General features: G+C 49.7%; 8 protein-coding genes across 10 annotated transcripts; 4 read left to right on the top strand and 4 right to left on the bottom strand.

Annotated features, from left to right (window-relative positions):
• Positions 1-271: 271 nt before the first annotated feature.
• TEF1_1 (translation elongation factor EF-1 alpha) lies at positions 272-2,330 on the top strand (the record flags this gene model as incomplete). Its single annotated transcript, XM_066119671.1, has 5 exons — positions 272-313; positions 376-377; positions 442-532; positions 784-922; positions 990-2,330. 5 exons carry the CDS (start codon positions 272-274, stop codon positions 2,096-2,098), a joined length of 1,383 nt encoding a protein of 460 aa, XP_065975467.1. The 3' UTR covers positions 2,099-2,330.
• A 306-nt stretch (positions 2,331-2,636) lies between these two features.
• Positions 2,637-5,621, bottom strand: J3458_009257 (uncharacterized protein). Its single transcript, XM_007809114.2, has 3 exons — positions 4,493-5,621; positions 4,162-4,439; positions 2,637-4,102 (listed from the first exon to the last, which is right to left on the bottom strand). The coding sequence occupies exons 1-3, from the start codon at positions 5,550-5,552 to the stop codon at positions 2,729-2,731; spliced, it is 2,712 nt and encodes a 903-aa protein (XP_007807305.2). The 5' UTR covers positions 5,553-5,621; the 3' UTR covers positions 2,637-2,728.
• Positions 5,622-5,793: 172 nt separating this feature from the next.
• On the top strand, positions 5,794-7,009 carry J3458_009256 (uncharacterized protein; the record flags this gene model as incomplete). Its single annotated transcript, XM_007809115.2, has 4 exons — positions 5,794-5,942; positions 6,002-6,221; positions 6,275-6,406; positions 6,474-7,009. Exons 1-4 carry the CDS (start codon positions 5,913-5,915, stop codon positions 7,007-7,009), a joined length of 918 nt encoding a protein of 305 aa, XP_007807306.2. The 5' UTR covers positions 5,794-5,912.
• A 255-nt stretch (positions 7,010-7,264) lies between these two features.
• J3458_009255 (uncharacterized protein) lies at positions 7,265-7,633 on the bottom strand (the record flags this gene model as incomplete). Its single annotated transcript, XM_007809116.2, has 3 exons — positions 7,265-7,309; positions 7,377-7,583; positions 7,631-7,633. The coding sequence occupies 3 exons, from the start codon at positions 7,631-7,633 to the stop codon at positions 7,265-7,267; spliced, it is 255 nt and encodes an 84-aa protein (XP_007807307.1).
• Positions 7,634-7,803: 170 nt separating this feature from the next.
• J3458_009254 (uncharacterized protein) lies at positions 7,804-9,763 on the top strand. 2 transcript variants are annotated; one of them, XM_066119669.1, is made up of 2 exons: positions 7,804-9,137; positions 9,206-9,763. In XM_066119669.1, exons 1-2 carry the CDS (start codon positions 8,151-8,153, stop codon positions 9,515-9,517), a joined length of 1,299 nt encoding a protein of 432 aa, XP_065975465.1. In that variant the 5' UTR covers positions 7,804-8,150; the 3' UTR covers positions 9,518-9,763. The 2 variants fall into 2 exon arrangements, with proteins under 2 accessions (XP_065975465.1, XP_065975466.1); XM_066119670.1 differs by having other exon boundaries at positions 7,911-9,763.
• Positions 9,764-10,276: 513 nt separating this feature from the next.
• Positions 10,277-13,744, top strand: J3458_009253 (uncharacterized protein). 2 transcript variants are annotated; one of them, XM_066119667.1, is made up of 7 exons: positions 10,277-10,608; positions 10,689-10,760; positions 10,839-11,384; positions 11,467-11,658; positions 11,714-11,988; positions 12,059-12,720; positions 12,788-13,744. In XM_066119667.1, exons 1-6 carry the CDS (start codon positions 10,487-10,489, stop codon positions 12,709-12,711), a joined length of 1,860 nt encoding a protein of 619 aa, XP_065975463.1. In that variant the 5' UTR covers positions 10,277-10,486; the 3' UTR covers positions 12,712-12,720; positions 12,788-13,744. The 2 variants fall into 2 exon arrangements, with proteins under 2 accessions (XP_065975463.1, XP_065975464.1); XM_066119668.1 differs by having other exon boundaries at positions 10,277-10,760.
• J3458_009252 (uncharacterized protein) lies at positions 13,074-14,463 on the bottom strand (the record flags this gene model as incomplete). Its single annotated transcript, XM_007809119.2, has 3 exons — positions 13,074-14,133; positions 14,209-14,265; positions 14,339-14,463. The coding sequence occupies 3 exons, from the start codon at positions 14,461-14,463 to the stop codon at positions 13,074-13,076; spliced, it is 1,242 nt and encodes a 413-aa protein (XP_007807310.2).
• Positions 14,464-16,145: 1,682 nt separating this feature from the next.
• J3458_009251 (uncharacterized protein) lies at positions 16,146-17,139 on the bottom strand. The gene has a single exon (XM_066119666.1). It carries the CDS (start codon positions 17,027-17,029, stop codon positions 16,529-16,531), a length of 501 nt encoding a protein of 166 aa, XP_065975462.1. The 5' UTR covers positions 17,030-17,139; the 3' UTR covers positions 16,146-16,528.
• Positions 17,140-17,175: the final 36 nt, after the last annotated feature.

Raw genomic sequence — 17,175 nt, 5'->3', positions numbered from 1 at the left:
CAGCATCAGTCACTCCACCCCTCCTCCACTCACCTTTTTTAAATCTCCTCCTCCCACCACCTCTTTGCGAATTTTTCTCTCTTTTCGCTCCTCGTCTCGCATACCCGGTTCAGGCATCCGATCTGCGAATTTGTAAGTTGGTCCTCATCAACAGCCCTCATCTTCATCAATGTATTGATGAAGATGAATGGAAGACATCAGCAGCTGACTGTTTTGGCAGACACTTTCCGTCAGGACACTACTGCAAATCTCCTAATCTAATACCTTCAAAATGGGTAAGGAAGACAAGACTCACATCAACGTGGTCGTTATCGTAAGTCACCTGCCTCTATTTCGAACCTTGTACGAGCTTTTATACTGACTTGGTCGTCGTAGGGGTATGTTTTGGTGCCTACACTCTTCGCCGTCTCGAATTTTGTAATAACTAACTGGTCCTCTCAGCCACGTCGACTCCGGCAAGTCTACCACCACTGGTCACTTGATCTACCAGTGCGGTGGTATCGACAAGCGTACCATTGAGAAGTTCGAGAAGGTAAGCCAAAATCCCCCGTTCAATGAATTGCTGTCGTTTGGCGATGAAAGTTATTGGGTTTCTCGCTGCCTGTCGGCCACTACCCCTCACTGTGACACGAAAATTTTCGCGGGGCCTTGTCTTGGACTTTGGTGGGGCATCTCATACCCCGCCAGCTGTCGAGAGTGTGGCCTGGCCGTTGAAACCACAATGTTTTCGATGCTTTTAGATACCAAAAAAAAAACATGAAGCTAATTTGCATCGCTGTATAGGAAGCCGCCGAACTCGGTAAGGGTTCCTTCAAGTACGCATGGGTTCTTGACAAGCTCAAGGCCGAGCGTGAGCGTGGTATCACCATCGACATTGCCCTCTGGAAGTTCGAGACTCCCAAGTATTATGTCACCGTCATTGGTATGTCGACTTGTGCAAACTGACAGATACTTCTCTCCCGACTTGAATGCTAATGTTCCTCTCATAGACGCTCCCGGTCACCGTGATTTCATCAAGAACATGATCACTGGTACTTCCCAGGCTGACTGCGCTATTCTTATTATCGCTGCCGGTACTGGTGAGTTCGAGGCTGGTATCTCCAAGGATGGCCAGACCCGTGAGCACGCTCTGCTCGCCTACACCCTGGGTGTCAAGCAGCTCATCGTCGCCATCAACAAGATGGACACCACCAAGTGGTCTGAGGCCCGTTACCAGGAAATCATCAAGGAGACTTCCAACTTCATCAAGAAGGTCGGCTACAACCCCAAGACCGTCGCCTTCGTCCCCATCTCCGGTTTCCACGGTGACAACATGCTTCAGGCCTCCACCAACTGCCCCTGGTACAAGGGCTGGGAGAAGGAGACCAAGGCTGGCAAGTCCACTGGCAAGACCCTCCTTGAGGCCATTGACGCCATTGAGCCCCCCAAGCGTCCCACCGACAAGCCCCTCCGTCTTCCTCTTCAGGATGTGTACAAGATCGGCGGTATTGGAACTGTCCCTGTCGGCCGTATCGAGACTGGTGTCCTCAAGCCCGGTATGGTCGTTACCTTTGCCCCCTCCAACGTCACCACTGAAGTCAAGTCCGTGGAAATGCACCACGAGCAGCTTGCTGAGGGTGTTCCCGGTGACAACGTTGGTTTCAACGTGAAGAACGTTTCCGTCAAGGAAATCCGCCGTGGTAACGTTGCTGGTGACTCCAAGAACGACCCCCCCTCTGGTGCCGCCTCTTTCGATGCCCAGGTCATCGTTCTTAACCACCCCGGCCAGGTCGGTGCTGGTTACGCTCCCGTCCTCGATTGCCACACCGCCCACATTGCCTGCAAGTTCTCTGAGATCAAGGAGAAGATTGACCGACGTACCGGTAAGGCTGTTGAGTCTGCCCCCAAGTTCATCAAGTCTGGTGACTCTGCCATCGTCAAGATGGTTCCCTCCAAGCCCATGTGCGTTGAGGCTTTCACCGACTACCCTCCTCTGGGTCGTTTCGCCGTCCGTGACATGCGTCAGACCGTCGCTGTCGGTGTCATCAAGTCCGTCGAGAAGGCTGCTGCTGGTGCCGGTAAGGTCACCAAGTCTGCTGCCAAGGCTGGCAAGAAATAAGCGATCGAAGTCGTTAAAATCTTGTGTTGCTTTTTGGGCTGGATACCGGGACATAATGTTCTCACTTCTACGACGAAATGATCTACTTTGCTATGGATGAGCACTCGGCTATTTGTCTAGGTGGCACATTTAATGAGAAACAAGGTTTGATTGGTTTCATGATGTGCTTAGGAAGTGAAAAAAAAAATTAGAGTCTAGAAGTGATTCCAAAAAAAATTTGTCAAAAAAAAAAAAAAAAACAATCAACCTGCTAGCCCAATGCCACGTGACATGTGAATAATATGTGCTTTATATGATGCGCTTTACTGTTCGTCGATGCGTGTCAAACGTGCTGCCAACAGCAGACTAGATGGAGCCTGCATGACACCTGTTCGCGTGCTTCCGCCCCCCCCCCAACCCCCAAAGACCCAATGCTGGGATCGCGAAGCTTTCGATACGGAGTCATACACATCGATGGCCCTGTCGCACGATTGTGGGGGAGCTCTTTAAAATTGATAGATGGGGCATTCATGTTCCACTTTGACTGGGGCTTATTCTTGTCTTTATCATGTCATTTGTTTTTTAGAAAAGATGCGTATATGTTGGTTAACTATTGTACAAGTATGTTTTTATTCTAGAATTACAAAATTTCTATTTGTCGGTCGTGGATCCCGTCTTACGAAGCGTCTCATCCAACGATTCGATTGTCTCAGAATCCTCCGTCACCTCAATCTCCATCCGAACGGTGTCAAGATCTTGCTGAGGCTGATCAGGAGACCCTGCTTCTTGTCCCTCCCGAACGGGGTCTGGCCCAATTCCTTGTTTTGTTTCTTCTGCAATAGCAAGGTCTTGCTTGGCAAATTCCGTGTCCATCATATCCCAACTAAATTGCTCGGCAGACCGCTCACTCATTAGTCTGTAGCCTTCATCCCATGAAAAATGTGCTCCGCAAGCTGTTTCCTCAACCAGTTCCAAGAAACTCCGTAACTGTTGTTTAGTGGTAGCACTGCCTTGGTCGCCCGGTGGGCCGGCTACTAGGGAAAGCATTTGCTGCTGTCCGCCGTGTTGTCCGGCTTCAGTGCTGCTGTAGCGAAGCGTATGGGACTGCCATTCCATATCGATGGTTTGATGGATCTCAAGGCCCATGAACATGTATGGCGTTGCGACTAGCTCTGTTGACGGGGTGCTCTGTTGAGCAGTTAAAAAACGTGGGATAGCGAAGCTGGTCCTGCTGGGTGTTCTTAGACGCCCTTGTAGGAGGTTGAAATCGGAAGCTTGCAAAAACGCCTGGAGGGAATGTTGACTGGCATCGAGAGGAACCAGTCGCTTTTGAGTCAGGCGGACATCTACACTGTTGTCCGGGAGCATAATGTCGCTTTCTTGCCACGGCATTACTGCTTCTAACACTGATGCATCCGGGAACGAAAATTTGGATAGGTCAGTGAACGGGTTGATTGGTAGCCGTAAACGAACAAGAGGATTGGTGCCTGGGGGGGAGGTTTCTGGTGGGCTTTCAGGCGCGAAATTGAGGACGATGGCTGTTTTTTGGGTACTCGGAGCAGAAGTGTCGGCTGTGATTGAAGTAAGAGCGGCAGGATGGGGAATAATTGGGCAAAGGACCCGGCGAGATTTGGCCAGATAAGCTTTGCGAGTGTCCTGTCTGGTGTGCAGTATGTGGCCAAATACTGCTGTGACTTCAGTATTTTCTTTGAGAGATGATGCTTCGGGTTGTTCCAGGATGATACTGTCGCGGAAGCCCGGACTCTGAGTCTCCTCTGTCGATTTACCGATAGGTTTGACGTAACGAGACCAGTACCGGAGCTTATCTCTCCAAGCCATGCCCCGTTTATCCCTCTGATGGGTCAGGAATACCCCCTTCTTTGGTCGAGTCATCGGAAGAATTTGAACATCTGCGTGTTGTGATGAGGTTTCTCGGCCAATGAGAAGTCTCAAAACAATATCAGCTGGACCTTCTGTCTTTCCGTTGGAGACATCAGTTTCGGCGAGCCATGATACATCGAGCGTCTGTACGGTCATTAGCCGAGCGTTCGCTGCATGAAGAGGCACCACAAGTTTTAACGTACGGAGGTGATTGCATTATACCTCAAAGCAGTCTTTGTTATTTTCTCAAGCTCCATTAAGACTGATGTCTCTAGGTTTTCTTGATTCACTCGCTGAACAGAAATCGTTTGAGATTTTATCGTCTGCACGATCTCGTCAAGTCGTGCCAAAATTGTAGAAACAGTAGACTTGCGGGCGTAAATGCTTAGCCTATGGTCTTCTGGCCTTGAAGTTATTCTTTCCTTGTTTGACTTGTCCAGGAAATCGGCGCTGAGTCTCCCGATGATGCCGCTTTGGAGATCTGTGGGAACATGTTAGCCCCAGCAGTTCAATGCTCCACGTGGCTGATCTTACTGGCAATCAGACTGAAAATATCTGGTTTCAACCAGACGACAGTTCTCCCAATTCCCTCTATATGCTCCTGAATCTCCAGTTTCCACACCTCAGTCAGAATTGCGACTGCTTGCTGTTGCTTTGGCCTGTGTAAGCCCAAATCCAATGGCTCGGCAGCAGCCCATGGACTTTGCTCAGTTAGCCAAGAATACAGGTGTGCTTCAGCATGACCCTGAATCTTGTTACGGTTTGCAGGGTCTAGGTATGTTTTAAGCTGTGATGCAGTGAATCCATCAACCAGGTAATCAACCAACTTGTTGAAATCGTTCCTTCTGATAATGACGGTGTCTTTGGGTCGTATCTCCTCAATGTTTTCAGAGATTTTTTTCGAGAAACCTGATTCGTCTACCTCTTCCTTTTGGGGTATAACGTCCCGCCAAGTGAAGGGGGCCACGGTCCCATTAACATGCTGAGCTTCCTTCATGCTCCGAGTTGTTCCCTTCTTAGTAGCCCTAATTCTGTTCGGGTTCTTGATAATAATTGCATCGACAGGTTTGCCCAGAGCGTCCATTCCTAGGCTATGACGGTACATGAATTCGTCGCGTAGCTCCTCAGTCTCGAGACAAGGCTGGCTTCCACGCATTGACATCGGCTGAGGACGTGTTGATGGTTCTTCGCTGGTTGAAGTTTCCCGAATCGGCGCATTTTCAATAGAGGTATTCAATTTTTCGGTCACATTTATATCGCCAGTGTCGGGTAACCCGGAGGCTTTCCCTGGCTTAAGCTCTCGTTTAGCAGGTTCATTATGAACATCGCCTCGGTGCTGGCCCTGTCTTTTTTGATTGAGTCGGGGTTTTCTGACGCCGCTATCCTTGGAATGCGATTCAATATCGTCGAGCGCTCCTGATATGAGTTTCTCTATTCTCTCCTTACTTTGTGGTGAGAAATCGGAGGCATAACGTACTAGTCGTCGGTCCGTAGTGCTTGATGGGCATCGAATTGGTACAGCAGCGACTTGGCGAAGTATGCCCAGACGGCATACCAAGCATATGCGCGGCAGTCGTGTCGCCCTCGCGAGCATGGGGAAATCAAAATACAGACGATGCAACGGGTTCAGGAGGGAATGAAGAGCTGTTCTGCTTGACGACGCATAGCATTGGGATCCCAGATGGCCGTACATGAGCTCCTGGAAATTTGCGACGTCAGGGCTTATCGATAAGAATCACCAGGCGTACTCCGTAGAGTGCTCCATATTAAATGCCATAAATGCAGACGCGTTGGTGACTTGTATCGCGTCCACCCACTTACCGCCCCGCCATCAACACGGAAGAGATCAACTACACGACATGCGCTCCAATTTCGAGTTCTGATTATCCTGAAGACATTTTCCTTTTGTGACAGTCTGGTGGTGCCACTTATCACTTACTCCGTGGAAGGCAAAATGCCCCCGAAACAAAGGAGAAGGCGGCCTGTACGACCCTACGTTCCCAGTGAGTAAGTAGCTTGCGTGGCTAATAATATCTTTTGCAGGTGGATGATGAAGACCCAGAAGACGGCCTACCGCCTAGGCGGCGAGCGATTCGCCCTGATCCAGATAATGATTACGACAAAGACTCTGAGGATGGTATGGATGTCGATGGTGAGGTTGGCAGCAGTGCAGATGACCAGCTCGCCAAGAAGCTCGTTCGCTATGCCTTATCATGCGAATATTCACGGACGCCAATACGTCGTGATGGTATTAAGGAGAGAGGTGAAGCAATTGCAAGTTGAGGGAAAATGAGATAAATACTGACGCTGTTCAAGTTCTTGGCAACCAAGGGCGATCTTTCAAAAGAATATTCGCGCTGGCGCAAAAGCAATTGAAACTTGTTTGGGGCATGGAGCTCCGAGAGCTCCCAGTCAGAGAAAAAATGTCCCTGCAGGAGAAAAGACAAGGTACTCCCGAACAGCTGGTGGATTTGGCTCGACAGCCCCCAAGGAAATGCTGACCCCATTTCTATAGCCATGAAGTCGAATTCACAGACGAAAATTGGATCTGGAGCCTATATTCTGACATCAACTTTACCAGACGAATATCGTAGTGCAGCCATCATAAAGCCATCCAGAATTCCTACCTCGGACGATGAGGCAACATATGTTGCGTTCTATACACTGGTCGTGTCGTTCATTTGGCTAAATGGCGGCGAACTAAGCGAACAGAAGCTGAGGCGATATCTTCTTCGCTTGAATGCCGACCAAAATGTATCAAGTGAGAAGACCGAAACGACGCTCAAGAAAATGGAAAGACACGGCTATGTCATCAAAAGGGTAGAGCGTCCACCGCTTGGCCAAGATGGCGAGCAAACCATCACATGGCATGTTGGGCCCAGAGCAAAAGAAGAAATTGGGCTGGACGGTGTGGTTGGGTTGGTGCGAGAGCTGTACGGGGGGTCATCAGAGGACTTGGAGAAGAAGCTGAAGGCTAGTCTTGGCATAAAGGAGCTGCGAACGATGAGGGATGAAGGAGATGAAGCGGAAACGAGTGGGGGACGAGTATGAAGACGGTCAGCCGTAACTTTGGGCTAATGATACCCATAAGACTTGGAAACAGACTAGTCTCAGGCAACGTTCACGGAACGGCAGTAAATATTCAGGAATCTCACGATCCGTCGCTAGATATTTATTGTAGTCGCGGGTATTTGTCCTCAAAAACGCCCCAAAAACGCCTTCTAATGCAATAGAAACACAGCCAATACCCAGGAACTCCATTCTTTGATGCATTCCTCTCTTTCCCGTACCTTCCAGTTTGACACATTATTCCTCACGAGGTGGGGGCGGGCCGGCGGGTTGAATCATTTTCTGTAAGATCAAAGTTAGCACGCTGACGAGTTTGGTACCATGGTATCATTATAAGGAAGCCTCATACCCGAATCATTCTTGCGCGAACCTTGACCAGCGGCTCGTTCTCGGCAAGAGCCACATAGGACAACAACGGTCGATGGCCGGCGATGGAAGCATATGTGTCGCGCTGAATGTTTGTTCGCCATTCCCAGCTTGTCGTATCGGGATGACCGGTTCCAATGTATTTCGCCTGCAGGCGTTCGAGCTCTTGTTGAGTGCGGAGCTTGTCAGCCTATTTGCTGTTAGCTGGGTTTTGGCATATCTAGTGGTTGAACGCACCATTTTCGGCGGTAGAGTGGCGGTGATTTACGCAGAATATCACTGTTGATATACAGCCTGCGACTCAATCCAGGAATATCGGGAACACGTCTCGTTAAATACTGTATGAGCTCTTGGCAGGAGACAGCGACGATACTGTCACCAGTTGCTTTGCAGAAAGTTGTTGTGGGTCAGTCGCCGCTTGAACTTCGGCACATGGCGCATCTCTCAACCCGCTTACTATTGACAAGATGATGTTCAGGTTTAATATTTCATCGCGAATTATCCCATTCTGCGGGAAAAAAAAATTGGACTAGACTTTAATTCCGGAATGCGTTTAGAAGTATCTTCTCCTACGTCAACAAGAGCCCTCATTTCAAAGACTCACTCTACCAGCTCCGTTACACGACTCACTTTCACCACCTTCCAACTTGAATGCTATCAGACGCCAATAGTATGAATAGCTGGTATCAGGTCTCTATATAAATGCGAAATAATCGGCCCTCTAGCCCTCCAAAAATATTACCTCACATTAGCCAGAATGGGTACTCCGTCAGCCCATGCTATGCCCGAGCACTGGACGGAGCTCAACGTCGCTAGGCGTCAAAAGAAGCTTTGTGCCGAGGCAGTGGGTGCCATCAAGACATCATGTAAGGCACAATGCGGCAAAGAAAACTTCACCGAATGCCAAAAGTGCTACGGCAAGCTGATGGACACATTACGGGCTAGATATGGCGAGAGCGAGGACAGAGAATGGTTTGCACAGAGAAGGGCGTTTTTGCACGAACTCGATGGCCTGTTTCAAGATGCTAAAGAGCGAAAGCGGAGCCTCAAGTCTATTGAAGCCAGGATAGAATCCGAAAAGGAGGCTTGGTACCGCTGGGTTCTGAGGAGATACCCGGAATTCATCGCCGTCTCTGACCGTGGACTCAACCAGGAAGAGCTACGAGGCATGCTGGATGATCCAGATAGATCGCGGGAGGAGCTGTTAAAAACAATGCTGGAGGGCATTGGGAAGCCCCCTGACTGGCCTGATGGCGTTGACAGCTTTGCAGAAAAGGCAGGCGCTGTTAAAGATGACGCTGCTGAATTGAAGAAGCTGTATATCGCCGAGTTCTTCATTAACCAGTCAACAGGCGAGGCCTTTACAAACGCCCAAAAATATCTTGACGAGTATAGAAACAGCGAGGGCATGACACTCGAAGACATTATCGACAAAATCGTGCTGGACTTTCAACAAAGCAGAAACGCACAGCCGCAGCGCGAGAGCCACCAACGGCGCCTGGATGAGCTTCGAAGAGCCAAAACAGCATTTGAGCAGAACAAGATGCAGACTAAGAGCCTGCGGGGAGCTCAAACTGAAAACGCTGGTTCCGAGTTGTACGATCTACCGCCCTGTTTGGTCTGTGGGAACAGACTTGACACCAATGATGTTCTGTCATGTACTCTTTGCCAAGCACTTGTCCAGATTGGCGGAGACGCAGAGCTGACAGTCTACTGCTCACAGGAATGCTACTCCAGGGGCCATGTGAGTAGTACACTTGAATCTATTTTGTCACGTAGCAATCAATAGCAGCAGTGCTAATGGCGGCATAGGATAAACACATTGGTTCCCGGCATGACTGCGAAGCTGGCGATAAGTGCGTACAGCTGACCGACGAAGATGTCGAAATGGGGGATGCGATATCAAAGGCAGTTCTCTGCAGGGCGTGTCTGGACTCGAAGCAGGCTACGGTGTACTGTTCCGAGCGGTGCGCCGTCGTGAACATTTCGGCTCATAGACAAAGCAGACACGGAGTGAAAACTGTCAGGGAAGAAGCGTCGAGTCTGACTAGTCCGTTGCAAACTTTTGTGGACTCTACGCTAGAGAACAAAAATCCAGGTTTGAAAATGACCCAACTGGATTGATTTGATCGAGTCGTGCTGTATTATAGCTTGGTGTTTGGCGGCGTTGGCATGTTTGAGGTTTTACCCGTGGAGTGATGGGCGCTACTATGCCCATACTCCTGCCACACTAGATATTGTAAAACATGGGCTACAGCGTTTACTGTATTTCGTCAAGTTGACAAAGATGTGACGGAACACTCTCGTACCGTCAACGAGCCACAAACCAGGTCATTGTAACTGACCTAACCCAAGTATTACCCTTTCTCAATGTAGCTAGCCCTAACAACTAGTCTCGAAGTGACGCTCTCCGTTGCACATTCCAGAAGTTATTCCATCGTCGGTTTACCGATGACTTGGAACAAAACGTTTGAGAACTCGCCTGTCGATACTGGAGGGTCGGATAAGTTTAGAGACGTACAGTGGAGCAAAAAATATTTGACTAGATCATGTATCTGGCTATCGGGCTGTATATGATACTATGTCTTATGTTCTGCCACAGACTGTACCTGTGGGTTGACTCGACCAAGTGATTCGATATCAAGAGGCACACCCACCGTAGCAGCTCTGTTAAGACACTTTATTAGTTGACTGCGATTCACTATTTTTCAAATCATTGCATGTACTCGGTACACCTTGATCCGTACAGATGGCGGCAAGTGGAGTAGAACAGATACCTAGGTACCTAGTGCATGTGCCATAAAGTTACATCCCGTCCAGATAGATAACTTAGATATCCGACCGGGTCCGGATATCCAGCCTTCCCCCCACGTCACTCTCACTCGGACGACCCATCACCCTCCACGCGGTACCGACTTGCCTTGTCCACGGCCCCAGATCACTTCCTACTCTGTAGTAGAGATTAGCCTTGCACTAAACTTGTCGTCAACTAATCACACGGACAGACGGGTTAAGTCACGCCACGAACCAATGTGCCGCATGAACGAGTGACCCCGTCAACACCTAAACTTCCCCAGACTTGGCACCGATACGATGAACCTGGATGCTGGAGTAGGCGACAACCCGGCTCGAAAGAGAGTGGCTACTGCGTGCGAAGCCTGTCGAGCCACTAAGATCCGGTGCCAGCCCAGCGACCAGCCTGGGGTCTGCAAAAAGTAGTGTCCAACCATGCCAGCATTATTATCATCAAGCCACATCATCATCACCCCTTGACGCTGCTAACAATCGAGCTTAGATGCTTAGAGTCCAAAAGAGAATGCATCTCTCGAACTACTCCGCGACCTCGTCGTCCTAGAAAACATGCCAGGTAGGTGTGCCACGTTTTGCCCCTTTGGAACTTGACAAGACAATCGTCATCTTCATGCTAAATGTGCCCGTTGAAAAGCCCTCAAGACCAACGACTCCACCAGGCTCAAGCCGCTCCTCCTGGTCCATCCAGCACATTCAGCATCGACTTCTCCGTGTCCACGGGGTCAGAAGTCGACGACAACTTTGAGACCCTGCGCGACACGCACCATGTAGTAATCGACAGGCTCTTTCCCGAAGATGACGAAGAAATGTCTCCTTTTCCGGACTCTGTGTCGAGTTTCCAGACCCCGAAGTCCTCGTCCGCACAGTCCCATTCTATTCATGACTTTCACACAAAGCCGTCATTTAACGTGGCATCTGCCGAGTCACTCTTGACGTCCTTCCGCTCCATGTTGACATACTTTCCCTTCATCACCTTGCCCGAGGATATCCCTATTAGGCAAATGGCTGCGGCGAAGCCGTTTGTTCTGCTGTCGATACTTTCGTCTACTTCTGGCTCCAAGACGTTACAGGGCCATACCTTGTACGATGAGGAATTTAGAAAAGTGCTGGGATTGAAGTTTGTTGCGGGCGGCGAGAGGAGCCTGGAACTACTTCAAGGTTTGCTCATATATTGTGCTTGGTATGGATGTCCATAACGACCCTAATGTTCAATGGTGCTTCTTGTTATTTTTTCTTGCTCTTGTAGTTACTAACACCAACAGGTATCCCTTTCATCTAAGACCCAAAAACAAACAAGCCTTCCAATACATGAGAATGGCTGCAGATATGGTTCATGACCTGGAGCTGGATCAAGAACAGCCAGATCTTAACATGTGGTCAGATACGCCCAATCTCACAGACGAGCAACTTGACCGAATACGGGTGTATGTGGGCTACTTTTATGTGGTGTCGTCGTGAGTCTTTCATCCATGTATTGGAGGTATTCCACTTGCTCACCAGGTTACTCAGCTTCCTCGCTACTTGGAAACGCAGCAAGGGAATTGATATACCATATACGTCGTGGACAGCCAGATGCTGTGAGATGCTCGAAAAGCATGGCAAAACGCAGGGCGACCTCGTCCTTGCCGCACAGACTCGCGTGTCGCGTATCTTGTGTCAGGCGACGAAGACGCTGAATGGCAAATATGACCAAGTGGATGAAGACAGATGCATCATGGTGGCTGGCTTCAAGTTTGAGTTGGCTCAGATCGAATCATCGCTGGCCTTTCCGCTCAACATGTCGGGTTAGTCAATAGCTGAACCCTGAACCATTGCTGCCTCTTCCCACAAACAGATTCTAACCTTGTACGCAAGTATCGCTGAAAATACAAATCCTCTTCATCAAAGTGTTCCTCGACAGCGGCACACTCCTCAGGTTTCCCCGGCCACCCCCTTCTGAATCCTATAAATTGGAGCCTTCCCCCTTGGCAAACGCCAAATTACACGACTGCGTGTACAGCACAGCCGCCTTTTACCAGGAGCTCATGAGCCTAGAAGATGCCGCATTCTCCTGCTTTACAATCGTTGACTGGTCTCGCCCCATCTTAGCCACGATACTCGGCATCAGACTGTCCTTTAGAATTCCAGAATGCCCTGATTGGGACTCGGAGTGGGCGCGGTCACAGCTCAAACTGGACGACTTCCTAGCGCGCATGTCGCAGCAAAAATCTGATCTCACACCCGCCTCCAAGAAAGTGGACATTCTATCTGCAAGTCGAACTGTCATGGGTGTCGTGCGGGAAAAGTATCAAAAGCGGCTGGCGGCCGTGGAGCGTCAGAGCAAGAGCCCGGCGCGGATCACATGTCCAATGCTTGATGGAAGCGTGGAGCCGTATTTCCCTGTTTGGGATGCTGCGCTCAAACCGCCGCTGATGATGGAGGCTTTGGGCGAGGGACCTGATGGGCAACCCGTATTTCAAGATCTCTGGACGGCGATGACGATGGGGTGGACGCACGACGAATTGTGATGCCGATTGGTATGTTCTGTCTCTTTTATTAACAATGTATACTATAACAGTAATTTTCTGACTCTGAATATTGAAGAGGGTGGACAAAGCAAGCATTTGCGTCAACAGCACTGAATGAGAAACGTCTCTTCTCCTTTGATCTTGTTTCCACCAAGCGCCTTTCTTGAGTGTCGGTGTAACAATGACGAGCGATATCTCATTCAAAATAGCCTCTTTCAACAAGCCCTACTTGGCTATAATGGTTTCCCATAACCCATTGGGTTTGTAATCCAGTCGATCCATGGTAAGCCAAAAAAAAGGGGGGGAGAAAAGAAAAAAGAAAAAACACACACAGTAAAAACAGCCAAGGCGGTAAACACAGTTTAACCTCTTCTGCCAAGTTTGAGACCTTTTGCCAAACTATTCACTACAGAATTTCCGGCACTGAGTCGCAAATGACCCGGGGAATATGCTGGCCCCTGATCTATCCGTGACCGCCTTGGTCCTTGCCATGTCCATTGGTTGCGTGATCTATAGTCCACCACCTCTTCATCCTGGTCCTCTCCAAGGTATGTCTGGAGCACAGCTTCGCCAGCACCCTTAGTCTTAATTTCTGTCATTGAATCCCTGGAAATGAGTGGTGCTTCCGGATAGGGACCGTCGACAGCGTCGGGCTCACGTCTCCCACGTCTGGTCAGTTCAGCCACGGTCCGATCCCAAATGGCATGGCGAAGGCCATATATGCGCTTTGCGTTTTCCAGATTGGCCACGCCTTCTTTGTACCTTTCCATGAGTGCTCGACCCGTTGGGGTCTCTGCGGCGCCACCTACATGGCTATTGTTCCCTGCGGCATGGCCTCTTCTTGTAACCATATATTTTCTTGCCCTCTTTTGAAAGTATTTTTGTTCAAAAGCCTTCCATTTTGCACGGTTTTCGTCATGGGCTCCTTGGCAGCTCTGCAAAAGGGCACGGTTCGGCGCGTAATACAAGTCGATAAAGTCGAGATATTCCAGCAGTGTCGTTGCCTCGTCTTGTTCGAATTCGTCTGGCTCCAACGCAAATTCGGAGAGGTGCCCGACTCCGAGTTTCACCAGGCGGCCAAGCGATTCTCTCCCGAGGTCGACATGATCTGCTCGTTCGCGGCGCCACTCCTGCCAGCGCCGAAACTTTTTCCACAACAGCAGCTGCTTGGACAGGACGCGGCTGCCGTCGTCGTACTTGCCCCTCCAGGGCTCTGTGATGCCCGGCAGGTCTTTGGCGTTGTAGACGACATGTTGGATTTGCGAGCTGTGATACCAGGGCGGGTGTCCGTCTTCCTCCAGTTCGCGGTAGCAGTCGAGTTGCTCTTTGACAACGTCTTTGAGTCTTTCGGCCTCGAGGTCGTATTTTGGAAGAACCCATTCGGTGGGGTTGCCTGCCGGAAGATCGTCAATGTTGATTGCTCTGAAGAAGACGAGGAATACTAGTTAGCCCCTGCCACGGTTACTTTTCCAGGTGATGTTTGTGGGATCTGCGTACCTTGCTCTGGCCCTGAATTCTTCAGACAGGTTCTCCGGATCAGAAACCAGTATCTCACTATTTGACATGTCAGAGTCGAGGTGGCGAATACAAGTTTCGATTGGGGGGGAGGGAGATTGGGGTGACTGACCCGCGGCGCTCGAACATTACCCAGCCGTACAGTTCTCGATTGCACATGTTGTTGAAGTAAGCCGCCGGGTACTGGGGCATGTGCTCATCACAAAAATCTATTGGCTTCTCGTCAAAGTGATCCATAGTTGCAGACGGGACTCCTGGGTGGCCAAGCCAGGTGTGTCTTGGGTGGTTTTCGAATCTGCACGAGAAAGGGGCGCTGGGTCTGTCGACTTTTTCCTAAGAAAGGGACATTTACACGTCGGTACTTTTCAAGCACCAGATATCGGTGCAATGGGATGTTTTATAGCACACTGGAAGGTCTGTAGCTGCGCCGATGATCAAAGGCGGGCGTACAGCTCCCCGTGGTTTTCCACAAGTTGGGCAGCTGTATACTTCATGTTCAACCCTTTGAGAATGGAAAGTGATGTCTGCGTGGTTCGCACCAGCCCTGTTCAGCGGCTTTTCCTGTAGAAGAATATTGATCAATGTTTAGTGATTTATATAAGAGCCTCCTTCAGATGAAACAGGTGGATTTTGTGGCTGAAAAGCGTCAAAAGACCCGCAACAATCCATCTTTCCATCTTCAATGGCGTTTATCCCGCCATCGTGGTTATTCACTGGGATCCTCTTGGAAAAGGCCAGACGAATTCTGCCGGATTCGTTTCTGTCTGTTCACAGGACATGCCCCAGGCTCGACGAACGGGATGAAGAAGAAAGTGTCCTCCAAGTGCTCTCGAATACTTGGGCTGATGTGGCCTTCACTGGCAGATGTAAATGAAGCCAGCGATGACAAAACACCGCGTTTGCACATTCAATACAATACGGAAATCCTGACTGGCCCTGGTATGTCGTGTTCTTGGATACAAACGCCGTTGAAATCACGACTTTGAGTGTCAGACTTGCGATTCGCTTGCGCCTTTGACCGAGACCGCACTTGAGTGCACGCGTGACCAAGTAACTAACTCGAGTGCCTGTGCCTCCTTCGTAAATTCCCACAGTCCAATCCATCTCCGAGTCCTTCGCGAGTCGGCATGCAAAATCGCTGGTTTCTCCGAACGGGCTAGACATGTCGCGGCACCGAAACGTGCCTCAAACCGCAACACACGACAACTCACAATCAGCAACACGCAAGTTCCCGTTGCCACCAAAATAAAAGAAACACAACGACAGCCCCGAGCGCCAAGACTTCAATGTTCCCAAACAAGACCAAGCCCCCCGACGGCCTCAACCAGCCAACCCGCCCACAAGCAACTTCAATGTTTGCAACTCCTGGGTTTCTGCCTTGTCGCCGCCAACCTTCAGCAAGCCTTGTCCCGCCGTTTGTCGTTGCCACACGTCGTCTTCACACCATCTGCGGCACTTCCAATAGTACTATTTACATGGGAAAAGGACAAAGAAGCCAGCAGACACGCGCGAGGGGGTCGGTATCCAGCTGCCCCTGTTCCTGTTCCTATGCCTACCAGACGCTTCTTGCCGTCTTGTTATACATCAAATCATGCTTCATTATGCCCGGGATCCAACGCGGAATCTCCGTTTTGCAGTCTCAACTCACCGTCTACACATGGAATGAAACAGGGCTGTTCATCCTTTGTAGAAACTTCGGATACAAGTCTAGCTTGGTCACGCAGCATCAACAAAGGGCAATGGGCGCAACAGCACGGCCAAAGGCTTCGGCCGCTTCAGACTTTTCCTCTCATCCGAGGCATTCTACCGTCCAACACCGTCTACAAATCACGCGCGAGGCTCACGTATTTACATGTTTACATGACACTGACAAGACGCACACGTACATGCAAAAGTCAAGAAGAAGAGTCATTGCAAACGCGGTCAACGAGAACTTGGCATTTGCATGCCGTGTTATCGGGAAATAAACTTCTATAGCAAGCCATCAGACTATAGGAAAACCGAATTAAGCCATAACACCCAACAAGCGCGGCAGCGACAAGAGAATGTGCAAAAAAGACAAAGCGTAACAGTACCAACAAAGGAACTTTCTGCGACGAGGAGACAAACTCGAATCAAAATGGCAAACACAAAACCCTCGATGCATAATGTGGTCCCCAAATGCCGCTCTGGTTGAAAAAGAAAGAGAAGGGAAAAAAAAAACAGCCGTGATGCATCCTGACTTTGCCGTTGAAAACGAAAGGGGGAATCAAGAAATGGAAGGAAACAGAGAACCAGTAACTACAACCCAACGTAACAAAAGTCACAAACTCGATGCAATGCAACGCCATGTCTTGGTCTCTCGAGACAAGCAAGGGACCGGTCCCAAGACGCGTCTTCCAGAGGACCAGAGTACCAAGAGAAGAATCGCACCCAGAACCAGAGAACCCAGAGCAAGGTGACTGTCTGGTCTCTTTGTCTGGTTTCCTTTCCCGAACGCCGTCAGGTATTCCGTCATCCCCAGTCGCAAAAGAGTCCAAGATACCTTGCCCATGCCTTGTGTTGCGCCATAAAAACCCTTCTGACCTAACAAAATGCAACCCATTTTGAGCCATACCAGACATTTCCTAGATGCATGAATCTTTGCCCGCCCGAAAATATTTGCAGGCCCGATAGCAAGAAATCCACGAATACAGACACACTCCTCTTTGACGCGCTCCATGCAAATGCAAAAGTACGCCCTCTCTTTGGGTATTCTCCATGTGCTCCGTATCTCGGGTGTATTGCGACACCATGCAACCTGTCCAGCTTTAATCAATGCCATGCGTCCTGTGTTCCATATCGTAAAGAGTCCCAACCATCAACCTGTCATAAACTCCAAATCCAGTGTGACCTTTCCAATATTGTTTTGTTTTCCTACAGATAGTCTCTGTACCCTTGCTGTTCCTTTTTTTTTTTCCCCTTTTTTTT

This window comes from Metarhizium acridum (assembly GCF_019434415.1).
Source record: "Metarhizium acridum strain ARSEF 324 chromosome Unknown scaffold_141, whole genome shotgun sequence".
Classification (NCBI taxonomy): Eukaryota; Fungi; Ascomycota; class Sordariomycetes; order Hypocreales; family Clavicipitaceae; genus Metarhizium; species Metarhizium acridum.
This window is presented reverse-complemented; position numbering and strand designations above follow the sequence as displayed.